The sequence below is a fragment of the Apteryx mantelli genome, chromosome 21 (assembly GCF_036417845.1).
Source record: "Apteryx mantelli isolate bAptMan1 chromosome 21, bAptMan1.hap1, whole genome shotgun sequence".
NCBI classification, from domain to species: Eukaryota; Metazoa; Chordata; class Aves; order Apterygiformes; family Apterygidae; genus Apteryx; species Apteryx mantelli.
The window spans coordinates 4,843,100-4,867,720 of NC_089998.1; the positions used below are offsets into that span (position 1 = coordinate 4,843,100).

Genomic DNA, 24,621 nt, shown 5'->3' on the forward strand with positions numbered 1-24,621 from the left:
CGGCGGCGCCGGGGCGCGGGGCGGGGAGCGGAGCGGAGCGGAGCGGAGCGGAGCGCGCTCCCCCGCAGAGCCGCGGCTGCCGGCACCGGCCATGTGCCGCCAGGGCGCTCGCTCCCGTCTCGCTCGCTTTGCACGGTAAACCGGTTTCTTTTTTTAATTTATTTTTTAATATTTATTTATTTTTAATCGTTATTTCTGCTTTTGCATTGATGCTCTCCGAGCTGGAGACTCTGGCAGACGCGGTCCTCACCTGAGAGATCAAGGCGCAATTCCAATGTTTGCAGGTAAGAGCGACGGGGAGGGCGGCGGTGCGCGGAGCGAGCCCCGGCGCTCAGGCTGCGGTGCCTGTGCAGGGACCTCCCCGGCCTTGGCCGGGGTCCTTCTGCTCCCGGCCGGGCCCCGTCGCTGGCAGCGCCGGGCTTTCCTGCAGCGCTTTCCCCCCTCCTCACTTCCCTTCTCTCCCCCCCCGCTCCCGGCGCATCCTGAACTGCACTTGCTTCTCCTGCTTTCCAAAGCCGCGGTGGGATTGCTGCTCCTGGAGACCGGCAGCCCAGCCGCGGATCCGGGGGGAGCGCCTGCGGAGAGGAGAGCACGCAGAGGACGAGCCCCGCCGTGACAGCTGTGGCTCGGAAGGGATTTGGAGGGGGGGAGACGGCGCAAAGAGGGACCTGGAGAATTGCACGGCATCTGCTGCCCTGTCGCAGGGGGACCGGTGGAGCCCCGGCGCCTCGGGCTAAGATGAGAAAGAGCAGGGTGCTCCCGGCTTCGTTTTGCTCGTTCTTGCAATGTTTAGAGTCGAAGCCGTAGAGGGGAAGGAGGTCGTTAAAGCATCTCGCGGGGTCGTGGAGGGAGGCCTCCCCCCGCACCGTGCCCTGCCTGGGCGTGCAGGTTGTGTCCTTCTCTGCTCCGGGGACGGCTCGTCCACCTTCGTGCGCTCGGCGTGGGGCCGAAACCAGCCGCTCGCGGTGGCCTGTTTGCACATCTCACCTGGAGACCAGGGTTTGCCCCTGGACATTGCTCAGTGCGTTAAAGGTAGTCCGCAAGCTTGGGGGGTCTGCGTGAGGGAGAGAGAAAGCTCCCAAGGGAAGATGGCTTTTCGTTTCCCCGTACTGAGTGGTTTCAGACAGGATTATTTATGTTTGACATAACAGATCACCAAACTCGGAAGGTAGTGGGGGTGTGCTCATACTCATTAAGGTAGACAGTCTTCTGACAGAGTAAATTAAAGGTAAGAGAAGACTGCACTGGGAGGTTCAACAGATTGGCTTCTAGCCTAAAAAGAGCAGCGAGATCAGGGTAAAACCTAGATGGTAAAATAAAATACCTAACTCGTCCATGATGGATGCCTGTCATTTTAGGAAACCTGGCTGGTATCCCAATGTGTTTGGAGTGCAGACAGTTCTCCTGATTGACCTCATTTGAGCAATAGTGCCCTGTGCTGCTGGGTTTTTCTGTTATTGTATCTTATCCCTTCACTGTGTAAGCATCTAAAATATAATGCTGCTAAGGGACAATAGTTTATGTACATTGTTCATAAACTAAATGCACGAGCTATCCAAACACCTGCACTTAGGCACTTGCCCCATTGCGATGGCATATGAACAAAGAAAGGTTGTTTGCAACCCTTTGTGGTTGTTTTTCTTCTTTTCTGAAATTAGCATAAAAACGCATTAAAGTTGTCACTTGGTGAAAAGGCGATTCAAACACCTTAAAGACCGTGCAGCTGTAATTAAACCTGCAACCTCCTTCCTCTGCACGCTATGATTTCTGTGCAGAACAATGACAAGAATTTGTAGAGAGTGGTGCTGGCACTCAAAAGATATAAAGAACTTCAACAAAATGCCCCCTAAAGTGCATCCCCCCCTAAAATCACTGGCAGTGATTTATCGCCCCTCCATACATTGGTTCTCACTTATGAAAAATATGGCGATGTGGGGGGAAAGAAAGGAAACAGCCACTCTGCACTTGTTCCTTTCTGCTTCCTCGTCAGTGGACGCAGATTACAAATACAGGTAGTTCTGAAATGCGTGTGCCTACTTGAGCACAAAAGAGTTGCAGAACGTTAACAGCGCCGTGTTTATTAACTGCAGCTCCGCCGCGTTTCTGTTTGCATTCCAGCAAAGCCTTGCAGATACTTCCAGATGTCAAGTATCATCCTGGTCCTTTTCCATGCTAACTGCAACAGTCTCCAAACCCTCGTATAGGTGATACGAGAGTCTAGTCTGAACGTTTCTCCTCACAGACTTACAATCTAAGGAGAACGTTTTTGGAAGTCGCTAAGGAGCAGAGGACCCCCTCATCTTCAGTGATGTGTTGGCTCAAGTCTTTTTAAGGGCATTCCCATGTCTAAAGTGGAAGAACAACCTACCGGCCCTACAGGAACCTCCTGAGGCTTCTTTGAAAATTCTGCTGGGGGCCAGATCCACAAAGGTATTTGGGTGCTCAGTGCCCTTGGGTGCTTGTGCACAGCCAGGGAGCTTAGCAGCATCCTTGCAGCCTGAAGACGCTGACACTGACCCTCAGGCCCATCAGGATATGTCCTCAGTTCCCAGGGGTTAGTTTGGCGAGGCGTTTAGCACTTGACCAAAGCTGTATGGTATTTAGGTAACTGAGCAGGTAGCAACCTTTGAGCTTTTCAGCTCGGCACCTCCTCGCATGTCATGGTGTGGTACCTGGCTGTCGTGTTGTCAAGGGGGTCAGGATGTGGCCAGTGAAGAAGGGTTTGTTGCTAGCAGGGCAGACATGGCTTGTGATGCAACCCTTTAACGTGTAAGAAGAGCAGGGAAGGAGTGGGGGAGAGGTGGTAGGTGTGGGTTGAACCTGCAGCTAGTTCCTCTTCTGCTTTACACTTCTTCCCATGTCGTTGTCTGTTATCTCCTTCTCTCCTCATGATGTAATTTATTACAGGATTTGTTTATCTTTTGGCTGAGAAAAAAACATATATTCAAACACCACAGCTTGGCAGAGGGAGTAAAAATATGTTGGGTGATGGAGTCTGACCCCCTTCAGACCTTCCAGCCACATTCAGGTCACGGCTGAGACCTTCGTGCTGAGACAGAGCAGCCTGGAGAAGGTCCAACACGAGGACCCTCTGGGCCCTGCAGTCACCGAGAGAACAGGCCAGCGCAGAGGTCAGCTGAAAAGGTTGGGGAAAAAATTAAAAATTCTAATAACTTTTTGAAATATTCTTGGACACGTTTCTCCCTGGAAAGCTTAATGATAACCATGATCCATTAATAGTGGCTCAGGGCACCAGAGAGACAAACGGGTTCCTGCGGGCTGTGCAGTTCTCAAGGTGATGGTGACCCTGTGTCGCATGCAGCACGGAAAGGAGAAAGGGAACGGAGCTGATTTAGGCCAAAATCACAAGGGCTGGCTCTGCGGTGGCCATTTGGGATTGCGTTTCCAAATGAATGCTTGCTGGAGGAGGCGTGAATCCCTGGGCAGGCAAAACCGCGTTCAGGTTGTGGCTGCTCACACCCAGGCAGTTGCGGCTCCCAGCCCGCTTTCCGCTTGCACGAGGTGTTTTGGGCTTGGGAATCCCAGTGCAGCTTGTTTCACCCCGTCCCACGCGGCTGTGAATGCGAGTTTTTCACTTGAGTTGGTGGAGCACCAGCTATAAACTGCAGCCCGGGGTGCTGTCAGGCAGCGCTGGCATCTCCCTCCACGCGTGCCTGGTGCTCCTCCCGGCAGCCCGGGGCGTGGAGACGAGGGATGAGTCAGGTGCTGGGGGAGTTTTGTTTGCCCTCTCACTTCAGACAGAGTTTTATCTTGCTTTTCGAGACAAGCACCTGTGATGGGTCAGAGCTGGTGTTTGGCTTCGTTCGGAATAACGGCACAACACGAGCCTAGACTTGTTCCTGAATTTTGCCTGGCCGTGAAGGTAGCTCAGCCCCTACCTGCTCTTCCCAGTGCTATTCTCCCTATTTCTTACCTGCAGGACAAAAAAAAAAGCCACCCATAGCCACAAACCAGCGGGATCAGCACGGCAGTTTGAGCTTCTCAAGCTTTGCTTGGCAGGACCCTGATTTTCTCCCAATGGGGAGCGCATGCGGCTTGCACCTGCCTGTGATCATAGAGGGGACAAGCTGCAGGGCACTGTATGCAACTCCTACACGGGACCGTGTGGATGGTGTGGTGCTGTGCACGCGGCTCTGCCTCCGCGTAACACCCCTCTGTGCTCCACGGCTTTTATCAAAGAGATGGAAACTTGTCACATTCTCGCTGCAACAATATCTGACATTATCCAAGCAATTTGCCCTTGGTGTGTTTCCAGAAATAGTTAGGCCTACAGTAGGCACGGATGACATCTGGATGCATTACCGTCGAGTTCAGAAACACTCAGCAAACCAGACAGGATCTATTGTTTAAAGGTTATTTCAAGAGGCTCCTAGCGAGTTAGCTGGCCGTGCAGTGGGGAAAGCCTTAACGGCCCTGGGGTAGTTGCCTTTTTCTGAAGGACGTTTTAGAGGAAAATTGCAAGGAACCCAAAAGCAAGCTTCAGCGGGTCCGACCCATGCCGGGGACTTGATCCAAACAGAAGAAATGAGGAGTTTTTCTGTTTACTTCAGTGGTGGTTGGATCAAGCCTAGGCAATGTGCATCTGATTGGAAAGGGAGCGGGCTGCGGGGTGCCGCTGGGGCCGTGGGGGAGTCTGGCGAGGTTCAGCAGCAGAAAGGCTTCGCAGATCAGCGTTATGGCACAGTAGGGTCCACATCAGCAGGGAAGGCTGGAGAAAGAGCCCCCCCCCAAAGCTTCGGGAAGAAAAAAATTCTCATTTGCAGTGAGTGAAGTAACCAGCTCGGAGCCAGAGGGTGTGAGACTGTCCAGACCGAGTGAGGAGGCTGCAGGAGGTGCAGCGAGCGTTCGGCGAGGCAGGGGCAGGAGATACTCTGCAGACTGCATCTTTTATGCATCATTTCCCCATTCAGTGAATAGCGTCCTTATTAAAAAAAAAACAAAAAGAATGAGGCAAGTGAAATGTTTGCAGAAGCAAAGTGCCAGCCATCCCCTTCCCTCATCCAGGTGACAAGGAGGCTGCTAAAATGTGGCAGCAGGGAGGAGAGGTGGCTTTGCTGTCACTCACACCAGCTTCCCATCTGCACGCTCTCCCGGCAGAAATCACTCCTGGCTTCTTACCTTGGCCCGAGGGCAAGCAGAATTAGTTCTCACCGCTAATTTCATGCACCTCAGAGAACGGCGATGGGGAGGAAACCATGCCACGTGCTCCCACGTCTTTCATGCTGTTCTGCCACCGTTTTCCCCTGGGAGCGAGCTGGGGCTGAGCGTGATCGGAGAGGCTGGCGGAGGCCCGGAGCTCGCCCGAGCGCGCTGCCCCGCTCCAGGGAGCTCCCGGCGCCGGCGCTCGCTGCTGGTCCTCCTCCGCTGCTCGAGTCCTCCTCTGGCCTCGCCCGGCGCTGGCGTAAGCCCGTGTCACGTCCACGGCGGAGCTCAGCCGGTGTGTGCCCGCGGGACCTGAGTGCAGCCCGCACGTCCCAGCCTGCTCTTCCCCATCTGCCTTTTTGCTTCTGCTTATTTGCTGATGCTCCGGCTCTTCCCTCACGCGGGTCAGTAACTACTGCTTGTTCTGCAGCCCTTTCCTCTTCTTTCTTGCTTTCTGAGATACCGATCACAGGAAACTTAGGTGGCGAGATAACCATCGGGAGCTGCCGGCCTGAAAGATAGGCTTTGCTTAAAGAGCTTGTAGGGTTTTTTTTTTCAATTTCCACTAAACTCCAGCTTAGGCTCCCTCCACAGCTGCACTAATCGGCCTCTTTCTGGCCGGGGATAAAGATGATGATCTTCTTGATAGATGAGGGATGAAACCCTCTGCATGGTTTTGAGGCCACGCTATGGCTTTTCTCTGGTCACGAGTTCATCAGAAGGTCTGAGCCGCAGAAGTGAGCTGGACGGGGAGAACTGCAGGTGGTGGGGACTCCGCAAAGAGCTGTGATTTCCTTCCTTCGTGCCGTCGGGGACTCTTAGCAAACGGGGAGGAGAAGTCCTGCGTCCTTTCACTCGTTCCCGTGCAGAGCGATGCCTGGAAAGCAGGTCTCTGCCTAGACTTGGCCATAACGGGCAGAACCGTCCTTTCGTGACACTGCCGCTTGTACCCAAAGAGCTAAAATCCGTAAAAGCCAGACTGTCTCTTTACTCGCTGAGCGTTTCAGCCTGTTTGAGGTTAAAGGGGAGAAAACATCAGCGTTAATGAAAGGCAGCGGCTGCCTGCGGAGAGGCAAACCCCCGGCTGCCGGCGCCGCGGGTGCTTTGAGGCTCCGCGGGGAGGGCGCCGCAGCTGCGAAGCCCCCGGCCCCCCCGGCCTCGCCTGACCCGGCCCCCCTCGACTGCAGCGCGTCAAAGCGGCCCCAGACTCAAAGACTTGCAAACTGGCACCAGTCGCAAACGAGGGCGGTTTTGGACGAGACGCTACGTGGGCTTCGTCGGAGGCGGTGTTCGCTGCGCTCACGTCGCGGCGTGCCTGCGGGCGGAGGGAGCTGGCGGGGAGGTGCCGGCCGAGCCCGAAAGCGGCGGTGTTACGGCGTGCAAATTGCAGCTCTGCTGAAACATCCACTTACAGGGATGATTTCCTGCGAGAAAAATTACTTACCTGCAAACAGTTTTGCTCAGTTTTATCACCGTTTTTTCCCCCTTTGCTCCCCTGGGTGGAATGTTTATTTTTTTCTCCAGGAAATAATATAATATTTTCTGACATAACTGGCAGCGACAGTGCAATCATCTGTACAGACCTCAGAGTCTGCAGACTGCTGCTTGCGCGTGGCGGGAGCATGCTTCCCCGTATAAGCAGCGGCTGTCGCTTCGGCTTTGCCGTGCCGTTGACGTCTGGATTCCCTTTGCTCTCAGTGGGTTTTTGGATTTGTTTGGTTTTAAGATCTATCATGGGTTTTCCTGCCTGAGCTTTGGCAAATCGCTAACTCTTTCTGTCCATCTGTGCCCGCGCTGCAAAACAGAGATGATACTGTTTTCTTTGGTCTGTCTTTTGTAGATAGATTAAAAATTGTTTGGTGCAGGGAGTCCTTCGCTGAGAGTGCTGCTCGTTCCTCTTCCCGATTTTCCACCTTGGCTTGGACGCGGTAACCATCGCCCCAAAGCGTGCTGGCAGCCAGGCTCTGCTCCCCAGCGTCTGCTGTTGCAGCACTGCTAAAATCAATGTGTCCCCTCTAGCGGCGGTCTGCACAGCCTTCATCCCGTGCGCTGCAAATGTTATGGGATGGACCGTACGGTAAAGATCAGCTTTGCTTAAGGAAAACCTGACCAACCCATAAATACCAGGTGGATGGGCAGCCTTTGGCGAGTGTGCTGTCGGCAGCCGCCCTCGTCTGACACAACGGACGGCTGCAACTTGACTCGAGCTGAACTTCAGCCGTGGAAGCCATTCGCAGCGCAACAGCTCTCGTGTTGCTCCTGGGGACGCCCCTGAGTTAGCAAAATACACGTGAGGAACATATCAAGACATTATGCCCTTTGTGGAAATCCAAGCTGAATTCCCCCTGGGGAAAAAATACCGTATCGAGGCTTCCAGGGACTCCGTTTTGAGCAAGTGCTTCGGCGCTGTGGCTGCCGAAAGACGGCCTAGGAGATGCACGGCCTTGCCGTTAGGGAGAACCAGGGATCTCTTCCAGGCTCTCTCGGCAAGCCGGGGCGAGCAGGGATTTGCAGGGATGCCGTTTGTAGAGCTGTCGTGTGGAAGGAAAAGGATATATCTTCTTTTGATTGGTGTTGCCTGCTGGGTAACTAAGGCCTGGAAAGATTATTGGCGTGATCTGGGGAAAAATAGCCGTGCTGCGAGAGTGGGAGTGAACTTGGAAGCATAAGAAGGGTTGATTCTGGTTTGCTGTGGAGCTAATTTTGCGGGATCTTAGACAAAATAGGGGCTGGGGAAATAACTCAAACTTCGGTCCGTCCCCGTGGGTTTCCCCTGAGACTCCTTTTCATGTGCAAACGAGGAGAGGGAATAAAGCTGCACGCGGTTAGCCCGCTTCCCGAGGGGACGCACGTGTCTGCGGCTCTCGGTTCGTGAGCTCGGCTGAGCCCGGCCGCTCTTTGCAGCGGGGGCCGGCCCGCGTCCCCTCCGGCCGGCGCCGGCCGCGACACCCCGTGGGCACGCACGCTCCCCTGCGATAAAGACAGGCGTAATATTTACACAGTTAACATGAGGCAGTTCCAGCTCGCTGCTTCTGATCGGCAACAGTTTAGCATCCCTGACTTCCCGAGAGTTATTCCTGCCTCTCATGGTAGCTCGTGGGAGCAGATTCAGCCCACAGAAAGTCGGATTTTCGTGGTGGCGTATATTCTCCTTTGGGTTTCTGGCATCGCATCTTTGTTTTTGTTTTATTTTTAAATAAAACTGCATAAGTTGCAGAAAACACAAGACGTATACAGGTTTCTGACAAACCAAGCGCTGATCTTCGTTGCATTCTGGATACCTTGGTAAATGCGGTGTTGCGTTGTTGGGTGTTGGAGGGGCAGACGAAGGGTAGGTCTTAAAAACGTTGTCTGACTTGATTGGTAGTAAATAAAAATCAGAACTCTTGCTAAGTTATGTCAGTACTGTTGACTGCAGAGGGGTAAAATTGCTGAGCTTCGGAAGCATGTAAATCCTAGAAACACTGAAAGGATGTTGCTGTAGGTTTTGCTGGAAACAGGAAGGTTTCCAGAAGTAAATACAGATGAAAACGTTTGCATGAGCCTTAAAAGAAAAAGCATGTTGCTTGATATGGATTCTGACATTGCCGAGCAACTCAAATATCACAGCATTGTACAATTTCATCATATCCCAGTTAAACCAACCGGGGGCCGGGTTTTGTTCAGGCTTAAACATACTGAGCAGGTTTGCGCATGGTTTGCAGTCAAGGTGGACGGCTAAGGAAGGGCTTGCTGGAGTGGCACCAGCTTCGGCAGGGTGAGCGGTGGCCAGGGTGGTGTCTAGATCATTCGGGAAGTCCACGCAGGCTTGGCGGGAGCTTTTGCCGCTTTGGCTGCGGGTTCCCAATCCATCCCATCTGCACGCATTAGCTCTGGGGCAGAAAGTGTCATTTAGGAGTGTAACCTACCTACGTCCCAACAAGTTCAGGTGACCTTGTTAAGTGAAGTGAACTCCTTAAAGTGAACTTGTTCACCATTCGAGTGAAGGAAAGGGAAATTCATCCAGCACTTGCAGAGGAGAGCCGGGCAGCCCTGGCAGCTCGGAGCCGCAGGCTCTCCAGCCTGGACGGAGGCAATCCCGCACACACGTCCTGATGGGGATTAGTGCCACCCGAGCTCCGGGGGCTGCAGAAAGCGGAGGGCATCCCACGGCGAGCGCGGCTGCTTTGGGTGTCCTGGCCCATCTGCCCTTCTGCAAGGCCAAGGAGGGGCATGTTTCGGAGAGGCGTAAATGCTCCGAGCAAGCAGCAATTCAGAGCACTGGTTAAAGCTTGGGTTTTTGGGGCATTTTCCGGTCCTTCAAGGTGCCACAAGTGAGGCATCATTTGACTGAGGAAGGCAGGAACTGCAGACTGCTCGGGAAGACATCGGCATGGATTCGCCGCAGCTATCAGCACCTGCGGAGTTGAGAACCGGAAAGGTTTCGGCATCAAACCCCAGCAGAAGGAGGTGTCATGCTCTGCTCCGACCGCGGGGCGTGCAGGGAGAGCTGCGGGCGCCTGGGAGCGGGCGCCTCGCTCCCAGGGAGCTCATGGACCCCCGCTCCCTCTGGCCTTCGGTGCCAGCAATAATATTCATTTGGCTCCTGGGAGCGGAGAGGAAATTAGTCAGGTCGCGCGTGGGGAGCCCGAATTGCCGCCTCGCTCTCGAGGGCCTCGCCAGCGCCAAGGAGTCCTTTCCAAGGCAGCGGTGGCGTCGTTCGAACGCTGATGGCAGGCAAAAAGATATGTCACGTTGAGATATATCATGTGTTTTGATTTCTGAAAGATGCTGTCCCTGGGAACAGTCGATATTTCAAACATTTGATCTCAGCAGCTCTGTTAAGCCCACATGTTTTCAAGAGGAACAATTTGTGAGAAGGGTTTTGGCTGTTTCTTTATTTGCCAAATGATGATTTTCGGCTGAGCTGTATGAAATACTTAATCTTTTCTGCTTTTTGCTTATGACTGTTTTGTTGTTGTGGGTTCTTCTCCCTCTGAGTTAAACCTTTTCCTCTCTCATCGCTCAGGAAAAGCCGTAATTGAATTAAGGTGAGGAAAAAGGAAAATTTACTGGAAATGGGTCAATATAAGTTGCCGAAAGCCCTGAAATTACCCTCTCAGACCGTTGTCTGTATTCATTCCCCTGATGCGGCAATGATAAATTCTTATTAAAAGGGTAGTATAAGGGGATTTCACTGCCTGCAGCTGTAAGAAAACTCGCCGTCGCAAGCGGCGAGGAAGCCCGCAGCCTTCTCGTTTGTACTCAGGGCACTGCGCAAGTTCGTGTGTCCTTTGCCGTGGACTGCAGTCTTGACACCCGCACGAAGCGGGCGCTGTTGCATTGCACGAGCGGCGCGCGCGAAGCAGGCGAGCGCCAGGTCTGCGCGCTGCTCCTGCCCCGGACAAGCGCCCGCAGCGGGGGCGACGGGTCCGGCCAGGCAGGCGGCTCGCGACGGCTGCCGCTTTTGCCGTGCTGGCAGCAGGCTCGCCTACCAGCGCTTAACGCTTATGCATATTCCTGCAGTCACTGAGCTCAGTCTCTCCTGGCCACTGCTTTATTCATGTGTCTTAGCACCTTGGTGGAGTGGAGCGGGAAAAACCCTCCGCTTTTCCTCGAGCCTCTGCGAGAGCAGTGTAAAGCTGTAGCTATGGAAACTCCGTACCCTAGTTTGTGATTTTCTGGGGTTTTTTGAAGGCAAGAACGTGTAGCGCTTTGCAGATCCCAGGTGGGGCTGCTGGCACCCGAGCGGTCGTTCGGGAAGCCCGGAGGCTGGTCGCCAGGAGAGCCCTGCCTCCGTCGTGGGCTGGAGCCAGGACTTGGGATTCACCCGGGTTCCTGCGGCAGGAGGATGCGTGTGCGCAGACCAAGGTCACGCTGCAGTGAGTGTGCATCGCGGGACTGATGGAGAAGCGATCTGCGGGGTTTGGTAGGGGAAAACTGGGCAAAAGGAAATTCGGAGAGGGAGTGACCGGGAAGAGAGATGAGATCAGCAGAGGGGGAGAGAGGGAAGGAAGAGAGAAAAGCAAGAATAAGCAGTTTGCGTGGAGATCCGGAGCCCAAGTCTGCCTGTCCGGCTGCCCCGGGAACAGCCGCCGGCCTCCCCGGGCGCGCTGGGATCAGTTCCTCCCACGGGGGCTCAGTAAAAAGCTGCCGGCTCAAAGTGCAGCAGTAATTCCCCAAACAGAGTAAGAGCAAATCCCCATGGCAGGCTGTAAGGGATGCACCGGAGGAGAAGCTCCGGGAAAACTTGGTCCTTGTAGCACAGCAAGGTGAGAGGTGGCACGAGGGAGCCGATGTGGTGAAGATGGTGCCTGGACACCAGCTCCGACTGGTGACAGTGGGGTCCCCTGGGCTCTGTGCTTTCAGACCAGGAGCTAATGTCATTTACTGGTGAGCAGGGGATGGAGACAGCCCTGGCTGTGCTGCCTCTTTATTCCTTGCGGCTGGCAACACGTAAATCACATTACTGAGAGTGAGTTTAGGAAACGGCCTGTGACAGCAGGGTCCTGGGGGACGGTGTGGGGCTGCCGGAGGTGTCACCGGACCCATGGCTGGGGGGCTGAGGCACAGCCAGGGGACGTGTGCCGGCTCTGGGGATTGCAAGGAGCCCCTGACAGATGCTGCTCCCTGTCCTGCCCGTCGCGGAGGCTGAATGGAGGATGGTCCCTGGAGCTCCCAGCTTGGTGCATTTGATATGCACCAAGGAACCAGCGCTTTCTGCTGCCTCCATCCCAAGCCGTTTGGGGCCTGTTTCATAAAAGCAAATGAGGGAGAACTGTGCAGTTCACAAATACTTTAATCTGCCTACGATCTTCCCTTCCCACTGAGCTGTGTTCTCACCTCTTGGAAATGCACAGCCAGCTGGATTTTACTGCTTAGCGGAAAGGTACACTGCACATGTCCTTCCTTCCGGCAGCCCCGATCTTCTGGCTGGGCCTGACGGCATCTGCAGGGGCCACCAGGGCTGAGGGAATTGGGGACACAGAGCAGGCGGCAGCACGACAGATGTAGGGACCCGTCCTTCCCGACCGCCAGCGCGGCGCATGGAAACGGAGTGGAGCTGCTCCCTGCTCTGCTGCCGACTCGGTGCCTGGCTGGGGGAAGTCACCGCGACCTGGAAATGGGCTGGCGTTTGATAGACATCACGACACCAGGCTTCAAAAGCAGAGCCCTAACCAGCACGTGTCTCAGTTTCCCTGTCTGTAAAATGGGTGTTGTAATAGCAGCACTTTCCCTCTCAGGCATGACACTGCTTCACTGGCCGGAGCTGAGGAGGTGTATGGGTCTGAGGCCCCACGCTTAATCTGGGCTTTAGCCGAGATGTTGCACAAAGGCTGAATTTACCTCTGGGCCAGCTGCTGCCTGCATCAGCCATTGGTCTTCACTTTGCTGTCCTTTGGTCTGCATGGTTTTGTTGTGGCCTGAGGCAAAAGCTAAGAGGTATAAGCACAAGCCTTGAAGTCTGCAGTGTTTCTAACAGCACAGGTTTGAATCCCAGCGGGGCTGACTCAGTCGGTCTCCCCCCAGCCAGTTGCTGCAATGTCTTGCCATAAGAATGAGGCTCCGTATGGACTCCACTGCATCGCCAGAGCCAAGAAACTCCTCCAAGCTGAAGCGGTAACTGTGGGAGGGCCACCGTGAGAGATGCTTCTCCTGTCGCTTTGCATGGCCGTCAGAGGGTAACAAATCCTTGCTCTCCCACCACATGGTAGCTCTGTCTCATAGGAGCCTTATCCCCATCACCGTCTTGGACACGTCCAAGATGTGATGGGCACAAGATCCTCCTGCACGAAGGCTTCCCAGGCTGGGGCTGTCAAACCCTTCTCAGCTGCAGTGTTAGTGCCGCTAGCACCAGGAGACTTCCTCGGGAGCTTTGTGGGGAGTTTTTGCCCTTTTCCACTGTGGCAATATGAGTCACAGTGTGTGTAAAACCCACTGAAAACAGCTTCAACTCCCAAACAGGCCGTTGGAACAAGAGCTGGGAGCTGGCACCGTAACCTGCCGTCAGCTCGGCTGGCGCCTCTCCGCGAGTCGCCTCACGCGGCATGCCCCAGCGGTCCCATCCAGGCAGCGGGAGCGGCGAAACCACGGCTCTCGAAGCATTTGCCAAGTGATGTTGTTACACTAGGAAAGCTGGCATGAGTTATTAGTGTAAGGCACCGAGGCCGTGGACACTTGGGCTCCCCTGGCTTCATCAGGCTTTGAGGGCAGCAGTAGCTGTTTTTCATCCTGAAGAGCTTCCAAAATCCAGGGTGAATGGACCAAATCTGAGGAGAGTGGCTGTTTCAGAAGGACAAGCTGCCTGGCACAGAGCTGGTCCAGCTAATCCAGAAGTGATCCTGTAACCAGAAATCAGCTCAGACTGTCTCCCACCCTCTTTTGATGCCTTTGCTATATGTGGTGCGCTTTGCAGTGCGGCTCTGCTTTAGTTGGTTTGCTGATAATCAAGACAAGTAGCTATGGTCTTCCTCCGGTCTCTGTTCTGAGCAGCCAGCCCAGCTTTTGTCCAGGGAAGTGGATCGTTTCGGAGTTTCCTTCCCTGAAGTTTCTTCTAGTAGAATTACTTTTCTTTTTTTTTTTTTCCTCTCCTTTTTTTTCCCCCACCTTTGGCACGTCACTTCAGCACAGTTTTCTGACGATTAAGGCCTGCTGGTCTTTCGGCCTGCTCTCCAGCAGAGTGCTCCCTGCTAGGTGGCTGAGACGCACGTTCCCGTTGGATGGCGAGGGAGAGGACACCTGGGGAGTGTTTGGTGAGCTGGACAGGAAAAAGTACAAGTCAGAACTGAGACTTACTGTTAGTTCTTAGTAAGCTACTACCAGCTGCTCAGGTGGGCCAGAGGAGGTTTCCTAACCAGCCCCGTCCGGAGAAGTGTCTTTGGTGGCTGGGTGTTCCCCACCCTCCGACTTATTTCCTCCTTAGCAGTGACTGCAATAGCTTATCTCGAGCTGGTAGCACCAAGAACTGCTCGCCCTGATGCTGAATGTCTCAGGCTGACTAAGCCTTAACTCAGGAGGCAATTAAATGATGCAGGGTAGAAAGACAGGCCTGTGGTTCTGCTGTTTTTTTTTTTTGCTTTTTTTTTTTTTTGAAGTTTAGGCTGCTTATGTGTGTTTTGGATTACTGCCTGCTTTCCAGCTGATGTATGGAAATAATTCCTGGTGCTTACGCAGCGTGTGACTGTTTGGACTGTGAAAGGTGGGATTGCGGAGGGTAAAACTCTGCTGCGGGTTGATAACAGCTCTCGAAGCTGGCGGGGACTGTCAGGCTGAGTGACGGCAGAGCCGCTGCCGCTGCCGTTCGCCGGGTCCAGGTCAGACCCGGAGGCAAGTCCGTCACAGCTGCACCGGTTGCTTCCTCGGGGCTAATTTTTGTCTTTACCTCTGCTGGGCTGGTGCTAGGTCGGTGGGGACGTACTGGAGCAGGGAGCGCGTGGGGCTTCGCACTGGCTGCGGGGTGCAGGGCTGGGGTCTGCAGCGGCGACGGAGGCTGGATACCAGGAAAAACCAGGTCCGTGTTCAGGTACCCGCGACTCTCGCAGCAACGTGAACGGTTTGCGAATCTGAAAGTGCCTTTTTCCCTTCCCGGTCACATCAGTTGCCCTGGTATGAGATATTATCTTCTTCTGCTGGTGGTACCTAGCAAATCAGTAGGGTTTCCTTCCTCCGCCCCGGGCTGCCGGGTGCGTGGGGCAGCAGCAGCATTGCTGCCGGCGGCGGTCGCTCCCCGCGCGAGGGGGCGGTTTGGGCTCCCCTTCCCTCCTGACTGATGCTTTTTGGAGGGTCTCTTCCCCTCCCTGAGCTCAGCCGTGCTCCGTGTATTTTTACAGCGGGTCAAAAGGGTAGAGTGGGGTTATTATATCGCACTTTTCTCCAGGCGATGCAACTCCCTTCCGCCTTCGCTTTGGGCAGAGCTAGCAGCCCCTCGGGGTGCCCAGGGCCCTGGAAGGGGCAGGTTTCCCGAGGGCAGCGCGCTCCACCGGCCGGGGGATTCGGCGCTTTCTCTCCCCTCCGCCCGTCCCCGGCAGCACTGTTGCACTCCGCTTTTAGCAGCTGCAGTCGTTTAAATTCGTGCCTGGAGTTGTGCTTAGTAAGTCGCCATGCCGCTTTGATGAGCTGTGCAAATATTTTTCGTTAGGCGTGATTTAGTCGTATTAAATGACATTATTGCCTCGTTACGGCGGAGCACGTATTCCCTCTTGCAGTATGCTGGGGCAGGAATCCCCGAGATGGATTCGCTTTGAAGGCAGCCTGGTTAAGTGTGCTGAAAAATGAAAAGCTCAGTAAGAGCCAATTTCCGATTTAAAAAATAATAATGATAATTTGGAGGGGGGGGGAGGGATGGGGGCAGAATCCCTAACTGTCCTGCAGATTCCTGCTTTTTATTAAGTTTTTCTGTGATTCTTGCAAGATGTGCTTCAGGAAAACCCAAAATTCAGAGCGGCTGTTACTGTGGGCTGAATCCCATGGAAAGCCTGGGCCTCCTTTCCTGGATTTCCTTCCTGACGAGCTGTTCTCGCACCAGAATATCATCCGGCTGCCTCGGCAGTGCGGTTGCTAACAGTGACACCTACAGGGTACGTATACGGCATGGCTTTAGCGTATGGAAAAGTCTCGTACGACTTAACAGGAACACAATAGCTTTTCTATGAGTTCTTGGGCTGCCCTGCCCAAGAACCGCAGGAACATTGCTGGCTGCAAAGTGCCGAGTTGAGGAGCAGTTCCCGGGTGCCGAGGGAGTTATCCTGGGCTATGAGAGATGCAAACTGTTCGGCTGCACCTGATGCTCCTCTTGCATTAGCCTGATGCACGTGGAGGCTTTACTCTTGCTGCCAGGGGAGCCAAAAGCAGCGTGAGAGAGCTTTGAACCAGCGTCTGGGGGAGCAGAGGGCTTTCTCACCCCCGGCTCTCCTTATCTTTTCAGACCACGTCCTCAGGAGTGCAGGCGTTTTCCTCCTGCCCTCTGCCATTCCCCACGGCGTCTCCGTGAGCCGTGGTCCCGGTGGGGGCCTCCCCGAGCTGCCTTCCCACCCTTGCCCAAACTGTGTCATTGCGAGCAGGAGCCTGGAGGGGGCTGAGATCCTATTCTGCAGAGCTCAGCACTGCTCCAGCGATAGCCTATCATCTGATGAATAATTTATTGTGGCGCTGTGTATAAATTGCCTTTTGAAAGTATCGTTTCCGGTTTGGACATTAGTGGGAGCTTCAGTGTCAGAGGCTGTTCTAGCAAGCGGGGATGCTTCAGCGGCGGGTGAAGCCCCATGGGTCATACTGCAGGCTCAGCTGAACGCCCGTCTAGAAATTACCTCCATAATAGTGTCAGTTGACTCCGCAATTAATTGCAAACCAGGTCACTGCTGTAAGGCCACCAGAAAGGGACCGGCAGTTTCAGGTCGGCCTTTGCTTCCCGTTCTGATGCGTCACCTAAAAACCCGCAGCAGCGTTGCAGCTTGTGCGTGCAGCCCAGACGTGGCTGCATCGCCCAGGCGGCAGAGCCCTTCCCGCTGTGCCCGAGACTCACTTCCCAAACCCCTTCTTATTCCAGGCATCATCAGCGGTGGCACAGACACCCAGCTGCAGGGTAGGGAAAGCCCCGGCCCCCTGCGCGCCACCAGCACGCCCCAAGGGACAGAGGCTGGAGCTAAGGGGACCTGCTCCCGGTGGTGGAGACCCGTGGGCTGAGGTGGCGGAGGGTCAGCAGCAGAAGTGAACGATTCCCAGCGCAGAGATCCAGCACCAGGGTTGCATTAGTGGAGAAGGGCAGGAGTGCACTTAATGCTCGTAAAATGGGAACTTGGGGTACGGGAGACCAGGAGAGCTCACGCATGGGAAGCAGCACGCTGAGGCACGGACACACTGATTGCTAAGACGGGCCGTGTCCTCTCCTTGGGTCGAGGACCAGGGGGTGCTCAGCTGGTCTCATCCAAGCGATGGGTGCACACACACCGCATCCCCACGCACCCCTTCCCCGGCCGCCCGCAGTAAATCCTGGCTGTTTAAATCCCTGCTGCTTACGCAGAGCATCAGCCCCCAGGCCAGAAACGCTGCCGTCATGAGGAGGAGAGAGAAAGCAAACAAAAGTGATGCAGGCCTTCTGCTTAAAGTGTTTTTCATATGGAAAGCCACGTTCTCCGCCTGTGTTTCTGGCAGCTGCCCTGTCCTCTGGCTCCATAAACGCAGAGTCTCCTGCTGGCACACGGCCCAGCTGTTCCTAGCAGCCCTGCTCTTATTCATTGACTGGGTAGGATTACAGGAACTGGGGGAAATGCAAAAATCAGGCTGTGTTTGCCACCAAACTCTTTTTGGCTTCTAACTTATTTGCTGCTTCCCCACCACCCAGCCTGGTGGCTGCTTGCCGGGCGATGGCTGTTGTTAACGGTTGATGCTGTCAGAGGTTTGCCCTTGGACAGAGCCCTGGGACCTCCTGCGAGACCAGGGCAGGCAACAGGATCTGGCCTGGCAGGATTTACCTCCGAGAGGTGAGGGTAAGCCAGGCTCGCCCCCAGACTTTGCAGCACCAAGGGCTCAGATCCCGTCTCCTCTGCCCAGGCCAACTTCTTATACTGTGATTCTCATGCTGCTCCCTGTCCCTCAGCCTCCCTCTCTCCTTTCTTCTGAAGTGGTGCTTGATCAGGAGTGTTGCCGTCGGGGCTACTTGTGTATGGACAAGTTAGGAAATTGCTGGACTGGAAACCTTTGCCGGGCTTTAGGTAGGATGCAGAGCCCACCCGGCTCACCCCCACTCTCAGGAAAGGGGTGGAAAGCCCCGTTACGGACGGTCAGAAAGGGTCCACACCTCCATGGGAATTTAATCCCCTTTCTCCCGTAAGAAATACTGCTGTCTCCGCTCCCAGGCCACACGTGCAGCAAAGTGTCACAAGCAAATGTGCCGGCTCTGAGCAAGGCGAACATCGCTGCCCGGCTGCCAGTGCCTGTCCCCGCTGCTGCCGGCGGCGCTCGCTGCAGAGGCTCTGCGCTAGCAGCTCGCACGCTTCCCCGAGCCCCGCTCGCCCTGCAAATCTAACCGCCGTCCCCGGGGCATCGGCGCCGGCTTTGCCCCGCGCAGGGGCCCTGCAGCCTCCGCCCAGCTGCCCGGGCTGCTCCGCACCTGCCTTCAGCCGGCGTCGGAATTGCTGACCCTCCCTGTCACCCAGCTGGGAGCAAGCTCCAGACGTGAGGGGCTTTGCCAGAAGGTTGCAACTATTGATTTAAAAAAGGAAGAAAAAAGAAAAAAAAAATCGTTTGTGGTTCAGGCTGCTGGTGGGAATGAGCAGCGCATGTGTCAGCTGCACATTTGCACACGCATTCAGGTTGATGATACACCAGAGACCCGGTTTCACCAGCAGGAAGGGTGACGGCACCCTTGGGACAGCAAACCGGGAGGCACCAGGAAGCGCAGCGGTGCTCAGCGCTTCCCTGGGAGTCATGATCAGTAGGATGCATAGGACAGGGGCCTTTGTGGTGCAATAGCTTGGATAGAAACGTCGCTCGAGCGCGGGAGTGTTTCTGGGTGTTTGTTTAGTCCCGTTATTACAGGGGGGGCCCAAGCCCCAGCCTTCTCCAGGTGCTGGGCGCATTGGACAGGAGCAATCCTGCCAGCTCTCGTGTTTGTGCTGCCAGTTGTCGGGTACCTAGTTTGGCTATTTTATTTAAATCTCCAGCTCCTGGAGTCTGGTGGTTATGGCAATTCCCGGCTTCCTTGGTAAATGAAGGGTTGTGTCTCTTCTGGCTGCAGAGGAAGCAGGGACCCCTGAGCTGGTCTGGGGTAAAGGCAGGTGGCACCACTTGCGTAGGGCAAACGGAGGTCTACAGCTCTGCGTAGTTAAGACGCTCTCCTTGTACAAACACAGTTTTGGTGGGACCAGCACTCCCATTTGAGGCCTGATTTCTGGGGATGCCATGACGGTGGTTTCAGCTAGTGCAAAAGGCTTCAGGGGGTGACTCTCTTGCCCTGGACTCAAGGATGGGATGGGACAGGATGGGACGGGATGGGATGGGATGGCTGGAGGCCCCGTTCCTCCAGAGGTCTGGTCTGAAGGTTGTTCTTAAACCTACAAATCCCCAAAGCTGGTTTAACTGCGCACTTGAGGGGCTCCTGAAGAAATCTCCATGCGGTTTCCCTAGTGGTCGTGTGTCTCCTTTCGCAGCTGCCGGCAGGCAGGGTCCGGCTGGTCCACAGGAGCCGGCTGGGGCTGGAGCGCTCCAGCACCTGGCGCTCTGCGGCCGGAGCCACGGTTAGCCGGGGTGAGTTGGCTGGAGCCCTTGAGATGGTCTTGACTCTGGCCACCCCCAACTGCTTTGAAGTCGTCCTCCCACGCAGGCCTCCTCCGAGCCGCTCTGGTTGCACAACCGCCCTGGCCCTCTCTTCCTAGGAGAGCTCTCCTCGGGGCTGAGAAATGAAACTCAGATGTGAGCAGCCTCTCTCGGCACCAGGCCGCTAGCAAGGCGCCGCCAGGCTCGCTCGGCAGTCCAGGGGGTTCATCTGAGCTGCTGCTGGTGGTGGTTTGGGGTGATTTCTCTCTCCCCCCCTTCTCCTTTCTGCATTTTCAAGTGCAATTCTGCGGTGTCCTGTTTTCTGTTGCCTGCGGGAAGCTTCCCTCACTCCCCCCTTCACCCGGGCTTGGGTAGGAGACGTCTCCTCAGGGGGCTTCTCCACTTTTAGTCTCTGCAGCAAGGCCAGAAATGCCTGAGATTTATGGGGCCCGGGTTGGATTCCAGCACGCCGGGAAAGCCCTGCAGGCCTTCGTGACAGCGCGGCGGAGGGGAGAGAAGAGGCTGACGGGCAGAGCAACCTCAAAGCCCATGGTGTCCTGCAGAGGCCTCGCTCACCGTGCCCTGGATGCTCAGGGTGTTTCGGCAAGGACAGGCGCCACCAGTCCAGCACTGGAGCTGGTGGGACCTCTGTGCACGTCTTTCGAGGCTGCAGCAAACAGAAACTGCCGCCTGCCCGTGCCCTGGGGGCAGGAGGACTCTCCAGCCGCCGGAGGGCTGCGGGGATGGTGCCCTCGGGAGCGCTGTAGCTGCGTCGGTAGATGTCTTTTGGTAAAACCTGTGAGGGATCGTTCCTGAAACAAGGTAGCTCACCCAAGAGCAGCCTGTAGCAGCCTTGGGGCTGTTGTGGCATTAAGTGTCCTTCGCGCCCTGTGAAGGCAAAGCAGGGTGGCAGGAATTAGCTGCATCCGAGCGCTCCTGTGCCTGGACCAGCATCCCAGGAGCTGTTGTGAACTTGGCAAGCGTCAGGCTATTCCCCATGCGACGCTTTGGTGTCCCAAAGCTGGGGCAGAGCACAACGCCATGGATCCCACGCTGCAGACTCCCCAGCTACCAGTTTCCCCACAGCCCCATTTAGAGGGTCTTTGGAAGTAATGCCCATGTTATATAAAGGGAAAACAAAAAGCAAGCTGGCATCGAGCTTGTGTGCCTGTTCCCAGGGATCCTGGGTCGTTGGGCTCTGCTCTAGTTGACCCCAACGTGGAAAAAGCCCCTGCAGGAAACCCCCACCCAAATTAACGAAATTGCAATCATCAGGAACGCAAGCCGTCAGATTGGCCGGCTGCCGGTGGCCGAGCCCTGCTCCAGCCTGTTTTCCGTGCGGACCCCTGGATCGCAGCACGGTGGCTGGGCCGAGGTGAGACGCGCCAGGATGCTGCCCCCAACGGACAGCGACTGAGGACGGGCTGGATTTGGAAGGGGCAGAGGGGTCCGGGCATCCGCAGCGGTGCGAGGGCTGCCGACGGCACCCGGAGCCGCGGAAGGGGCCGCGCGGCGCTGCTGGGGGCCTGCGTTCCTAACGCCGGGGCTGCTGCATACTTTCGCCGAGACCACAGCGGAGCTGCAAAGCGCTTCCTTTTACCAAGATATTTATTACTGAATATATGAATCCGGGAGCCTGCGGAGCGTGAAATTAGGAACAAATGTAAAAAAAAGGAGGTCTAGACAGGAATTGTTCTGCTTATGGGCCTCCATATGCTCCGCTCCCCCCCCTCCCCGCCTTTGCGCGCTGGAGAGTTCAATGCTTCCAGGTACTCAGTTTTAATAAGAGAAGTATGTTGGGGGGGGGGGGAGAAGCGAAATGCAAATGGTCTCGCTCCGCCTTGCACCCGTCTGTGCAACGGTCCTTGCACCCGGTGCTGCCCAGGAGCCTGGGTCTGGCTGCCCAAATCCCTTCTTAAAAGGGCTTTCACCTTTCTAAATCACCCGTGCATTTTTTTGCAAATGTTTCCCCGGCTTCATCCCCCCCTTCCTCAGGGGGGGGCGTTTCGCCCGCGGAGGGAGGCCGGGGCCGGCCGGGCGCTCGCCGGCGTGTGGCGCGCGGCTATAAATTACGCTGGCTCCTGCCGCTCCGCTCAGCAGCAGCATAAAATGTGATACTGCTTTATCCATTCAGCACTTACCCAACTTTAGCAGGACATTAAGCGCCTGAAAGTATGCCGCAGATTTATTTTCCTTGGAAGCCGGTTAAATCCCTGACAGATACGGCTGCTTTTCCTCTGGTGCTGAAATAATTTGGGGTTGGGGTGGCTGGGGTTGGGTGGTTTTTTTTTTGGTTTAACCTGATATCGCGAGCCGTGGGCCAGCTTCGTTAAAGCGCTCGTAAAGCAAGTGGTCAGGATAGGCTTTTTCGCTGGTGCGGGCAGCTGATGCCGTCGCCCGCCCCGCGCTCGTGGCACTGATGGGCCGCGGGAGGTTCACGTCCTCGCTGCCGTCATCGAAGCGAGCGCCCGGGGGCCGCCGGGCTCAGCGCTGGGGCCGAGTCCACCCGCTGCCTGTCCCCCCACCCTGGGTCTTCCCCGCCTGCCGAATTGCCACCGGTACAGGAGTCCCTGGCGCCCATAAGTCTCTCTCTTTATAAAGGCAAATGTAGCTATGTTATATGTAATTATAACTAATACATAAGAATTATCATTAATTATCTACATTGTATGCATAGAATATATATGTGTATATACTTAATCTGTATATATTTATATAGATTATCTATTACGTATTTTTATATATATGTGTGTGTGTGTGTGTGTGTGTGTGTGTATATATATATATATATATATGTTTTATATATATTCTATGGCGTGCTTGTAGTCACTAATGTTGCAATGTCCTCTGCACCATGAGAGCAAGCCAAGCCATAAATGAGATAATTATAATATAGTATTATTATTATTATATAAATGAAAAAAAAATATATATATATATATATTTCTCTGTATATACAAAAGTGATGCACCAGTCCTGCTCTGCTGATGCCCCTGCTAGTGCGCCCGGCGGAGGGGGCTGACCCCCAGTGCTGCCGCTTTGGCGAGCCCTTCCCAAGCCGGAGAAGCAGCCAGACTCCAGGAGCTGGGGACGAGGGGGGATCTGGGACCGGACACGTAGCCCTGAGCCCGGCGCCCCCTCGCCCCGGCCCCGCGCCCTGCCACCACCCTCCCCGTGCTCTGTTTTGCAGGCTGTTAATGGAGAGGAGGGCGAATGACAGCCGGGACCGTGGTCATCACAGGTGGAATATTAGCGACTGTCATTTTACTTTGTATTATCGCCGTCCTCTGCTACTGTAGGCTCCAGGTAAGGCTGCGGCGCCGCGCTCATGGACGGGACCGCGCTCTCGCAGGGATGGTGCCACGCTCTTGCACGGATGTGGGCCGCGCTCGTGCATGGATGGCGCCACGCTCTTGCACGGACGGGACCGCGCTCTTGCAGGGATGGTGCTGTGCTCTTGCACGGACAGTGCCACGCTCTTGCACGGACGGGACCGCGCTCTTGCAGGGATGGGGCCGCGCTCTTGCACGGACGGTGCTGTGCACTTGCAGGGACGGTGCCGTGCTCTTGCGTGGACAGCACCGCGCTCTTGCACAGCACCTGGGGGGCTTGCGTGGGGGCATCGCGAGAACCCGCCGGCTCCTGCTGCCCAGGGTGCAGGGAGCAGCCCCTCCTCGGCTGCAGATAGCAAGGAGACCCGGCCGGCGGCTCGGCATCCCCGCTGCCGCCGTGCTGGCGCGGCCTTGCTGCCTGTCGGCATTGACGGTGCAACATCTTCCGCACCACGAGCAAGCGAGCCAAGCCCTAAATGAGCCGGACGAAGGTGTTTTCCACCACCAGCTCCAAGCTGGCAAGCAAAGCACCTCACCTCTTGCGAGGCAGCCCCCACCTCCCCCCAAAAAAAATACCTCCTGCAAGGCTGAGTGCTGCCCTCCCGTTTCAGTATTACTGCTGCAAGAAGGATGAGACCGAGGAGGACGAGGAGGAGCCCGACTTCGCCGTGCACTCCCACATCCCGCCGCTGCACTGCAACCGCAACGTAGTGCTGACCAACGGGCCGTCCCTCTACTCCTCCTCGCCCTTCGGCAAGGCGCCGGCGCCGGTGCCGGGCCGCTCGCCCTGCCCCGGCTGCGCGCCCTTCGAGCCCCCCACCTTCTTCCTGCAGGAGCCCCCCGAGGAGCTGCCCAACGGGGGCGACCGCGTGAGCTACACCACCGTGAGCCAGGACGAGCTGGACCTGCCGGTGAGCGTGGCCAGCCTGCAGGCCCTCAACCCCAACCGCCTCTCGGCCATGCGCGAAGCCTTCTCCCGCAGCCGCAGCATCAGCACCGACGTCTGAGGGGGTTTTTGGGGGGGGGGGGGGTGTCTGGCCTCGGCCTTTTACCGCGGGGAAAATTTAAAGGAAAAAAGAAAAAAAAAATCCATGGGAGTGTTTTAAAAAAGGGGGAGGGGGGGGGAAAAAAAAAAGCATTTCTACGGAGCTATGCCGAATTGCTATATAAAGGGCGAGCAGCAAAAAAAACAGGCGCGAGGGTGAGGACGGTTGCAGCGGGGACACAAGGGTTTTTGAGGCTCCGTGTTGCAATTTTTTTTTTTGTTTGTTTTTATAAAGAGGATTTTGATATCGTGCATCCTTTTATAAATAGCCAACACCCCCCCCCCACACCCCCCCCCCCAAATATTCGGCAATTGCACCGAGTGATGCGCAGGACCCTGCCCCAGGCCCTGGTGCACTTGCTCCTCAGTTTGGGGTTATTCGTGGCTCACGGGAGCGAGTGCCCTCGGGGCTAGGATGGCTGGTCGGTGCAGAGCCCGGCCCCGGGAAGGGGTTGGCGGGGGGGGCATGGGGGTGCAAAGCCACAAAAATGGGCTGACGGGCATCTAGGTAACGAGGAAACGATGCACCGAGCGGGTTCAGCGGGAAAAACGTCCCCAGCGCCTCCCCTCGCCAAATAACGCCATACGCGATGGCTCATTTGGGAGCTGAGTGCTGAGCAAGAGACAGCAACGTGCGTGTGAGCACGTCCCCATGCATGCACCTTTTCACGTGCATTTAAAAGAAAAAAGAAAAAAAAGAAAAAAAGCCACTTTCTCCCCCTCCAGGAGCGCGGTTTAGATGTAGGCAAAGCCCCGGCTGCATTTCTCGCCAGCGGCAGGCTGCAGTCAGCGGTGCCGGTTCCCCCTGCTGCCGCCGGCCGCCCATGCAGCGAAGGGGCCCTTTGCGTG

General features: G+C 55.7%; 1 protein-coding gene across 2 annotated transcripts; it reads left to right on the forward strand.

The window, feature by feature from the left end:
- Positions 1-238: 238 nt before the first annotated feature.
- Positions 239-23,744, forward strand: FAM163B (family with sequence similarity 163 member B). Of its 2 annotated transcripts, none has more exons than XM_067309110.1 (3): positions 239-284; positions 22,586-22,701; positions 23,339-23,744. In XM_067309110.1, exons 2-3 carry the CDS (start codon positions 22,609-22,611, stop codon positions 23,732-23,734), a joined length of 489 nt encoding a protein of 162 aa, XP_067165211.1. In that variant the 5' UTR covers positions 239-284; positions 22,586-22,608; the 3' UTR covers positions 23,735-23,744. The 2 variants fall into 2 exon arrangements, with proteins under 2 accessions (XP_067165211.1, XP_067165213.1); XM_067309112.1 differs by lacking the exon at positions 239-284 and adding an exon at positions 11,038-11,071.
- Positions 23,745-24,621: the final 877 nt, after the last annotated feature.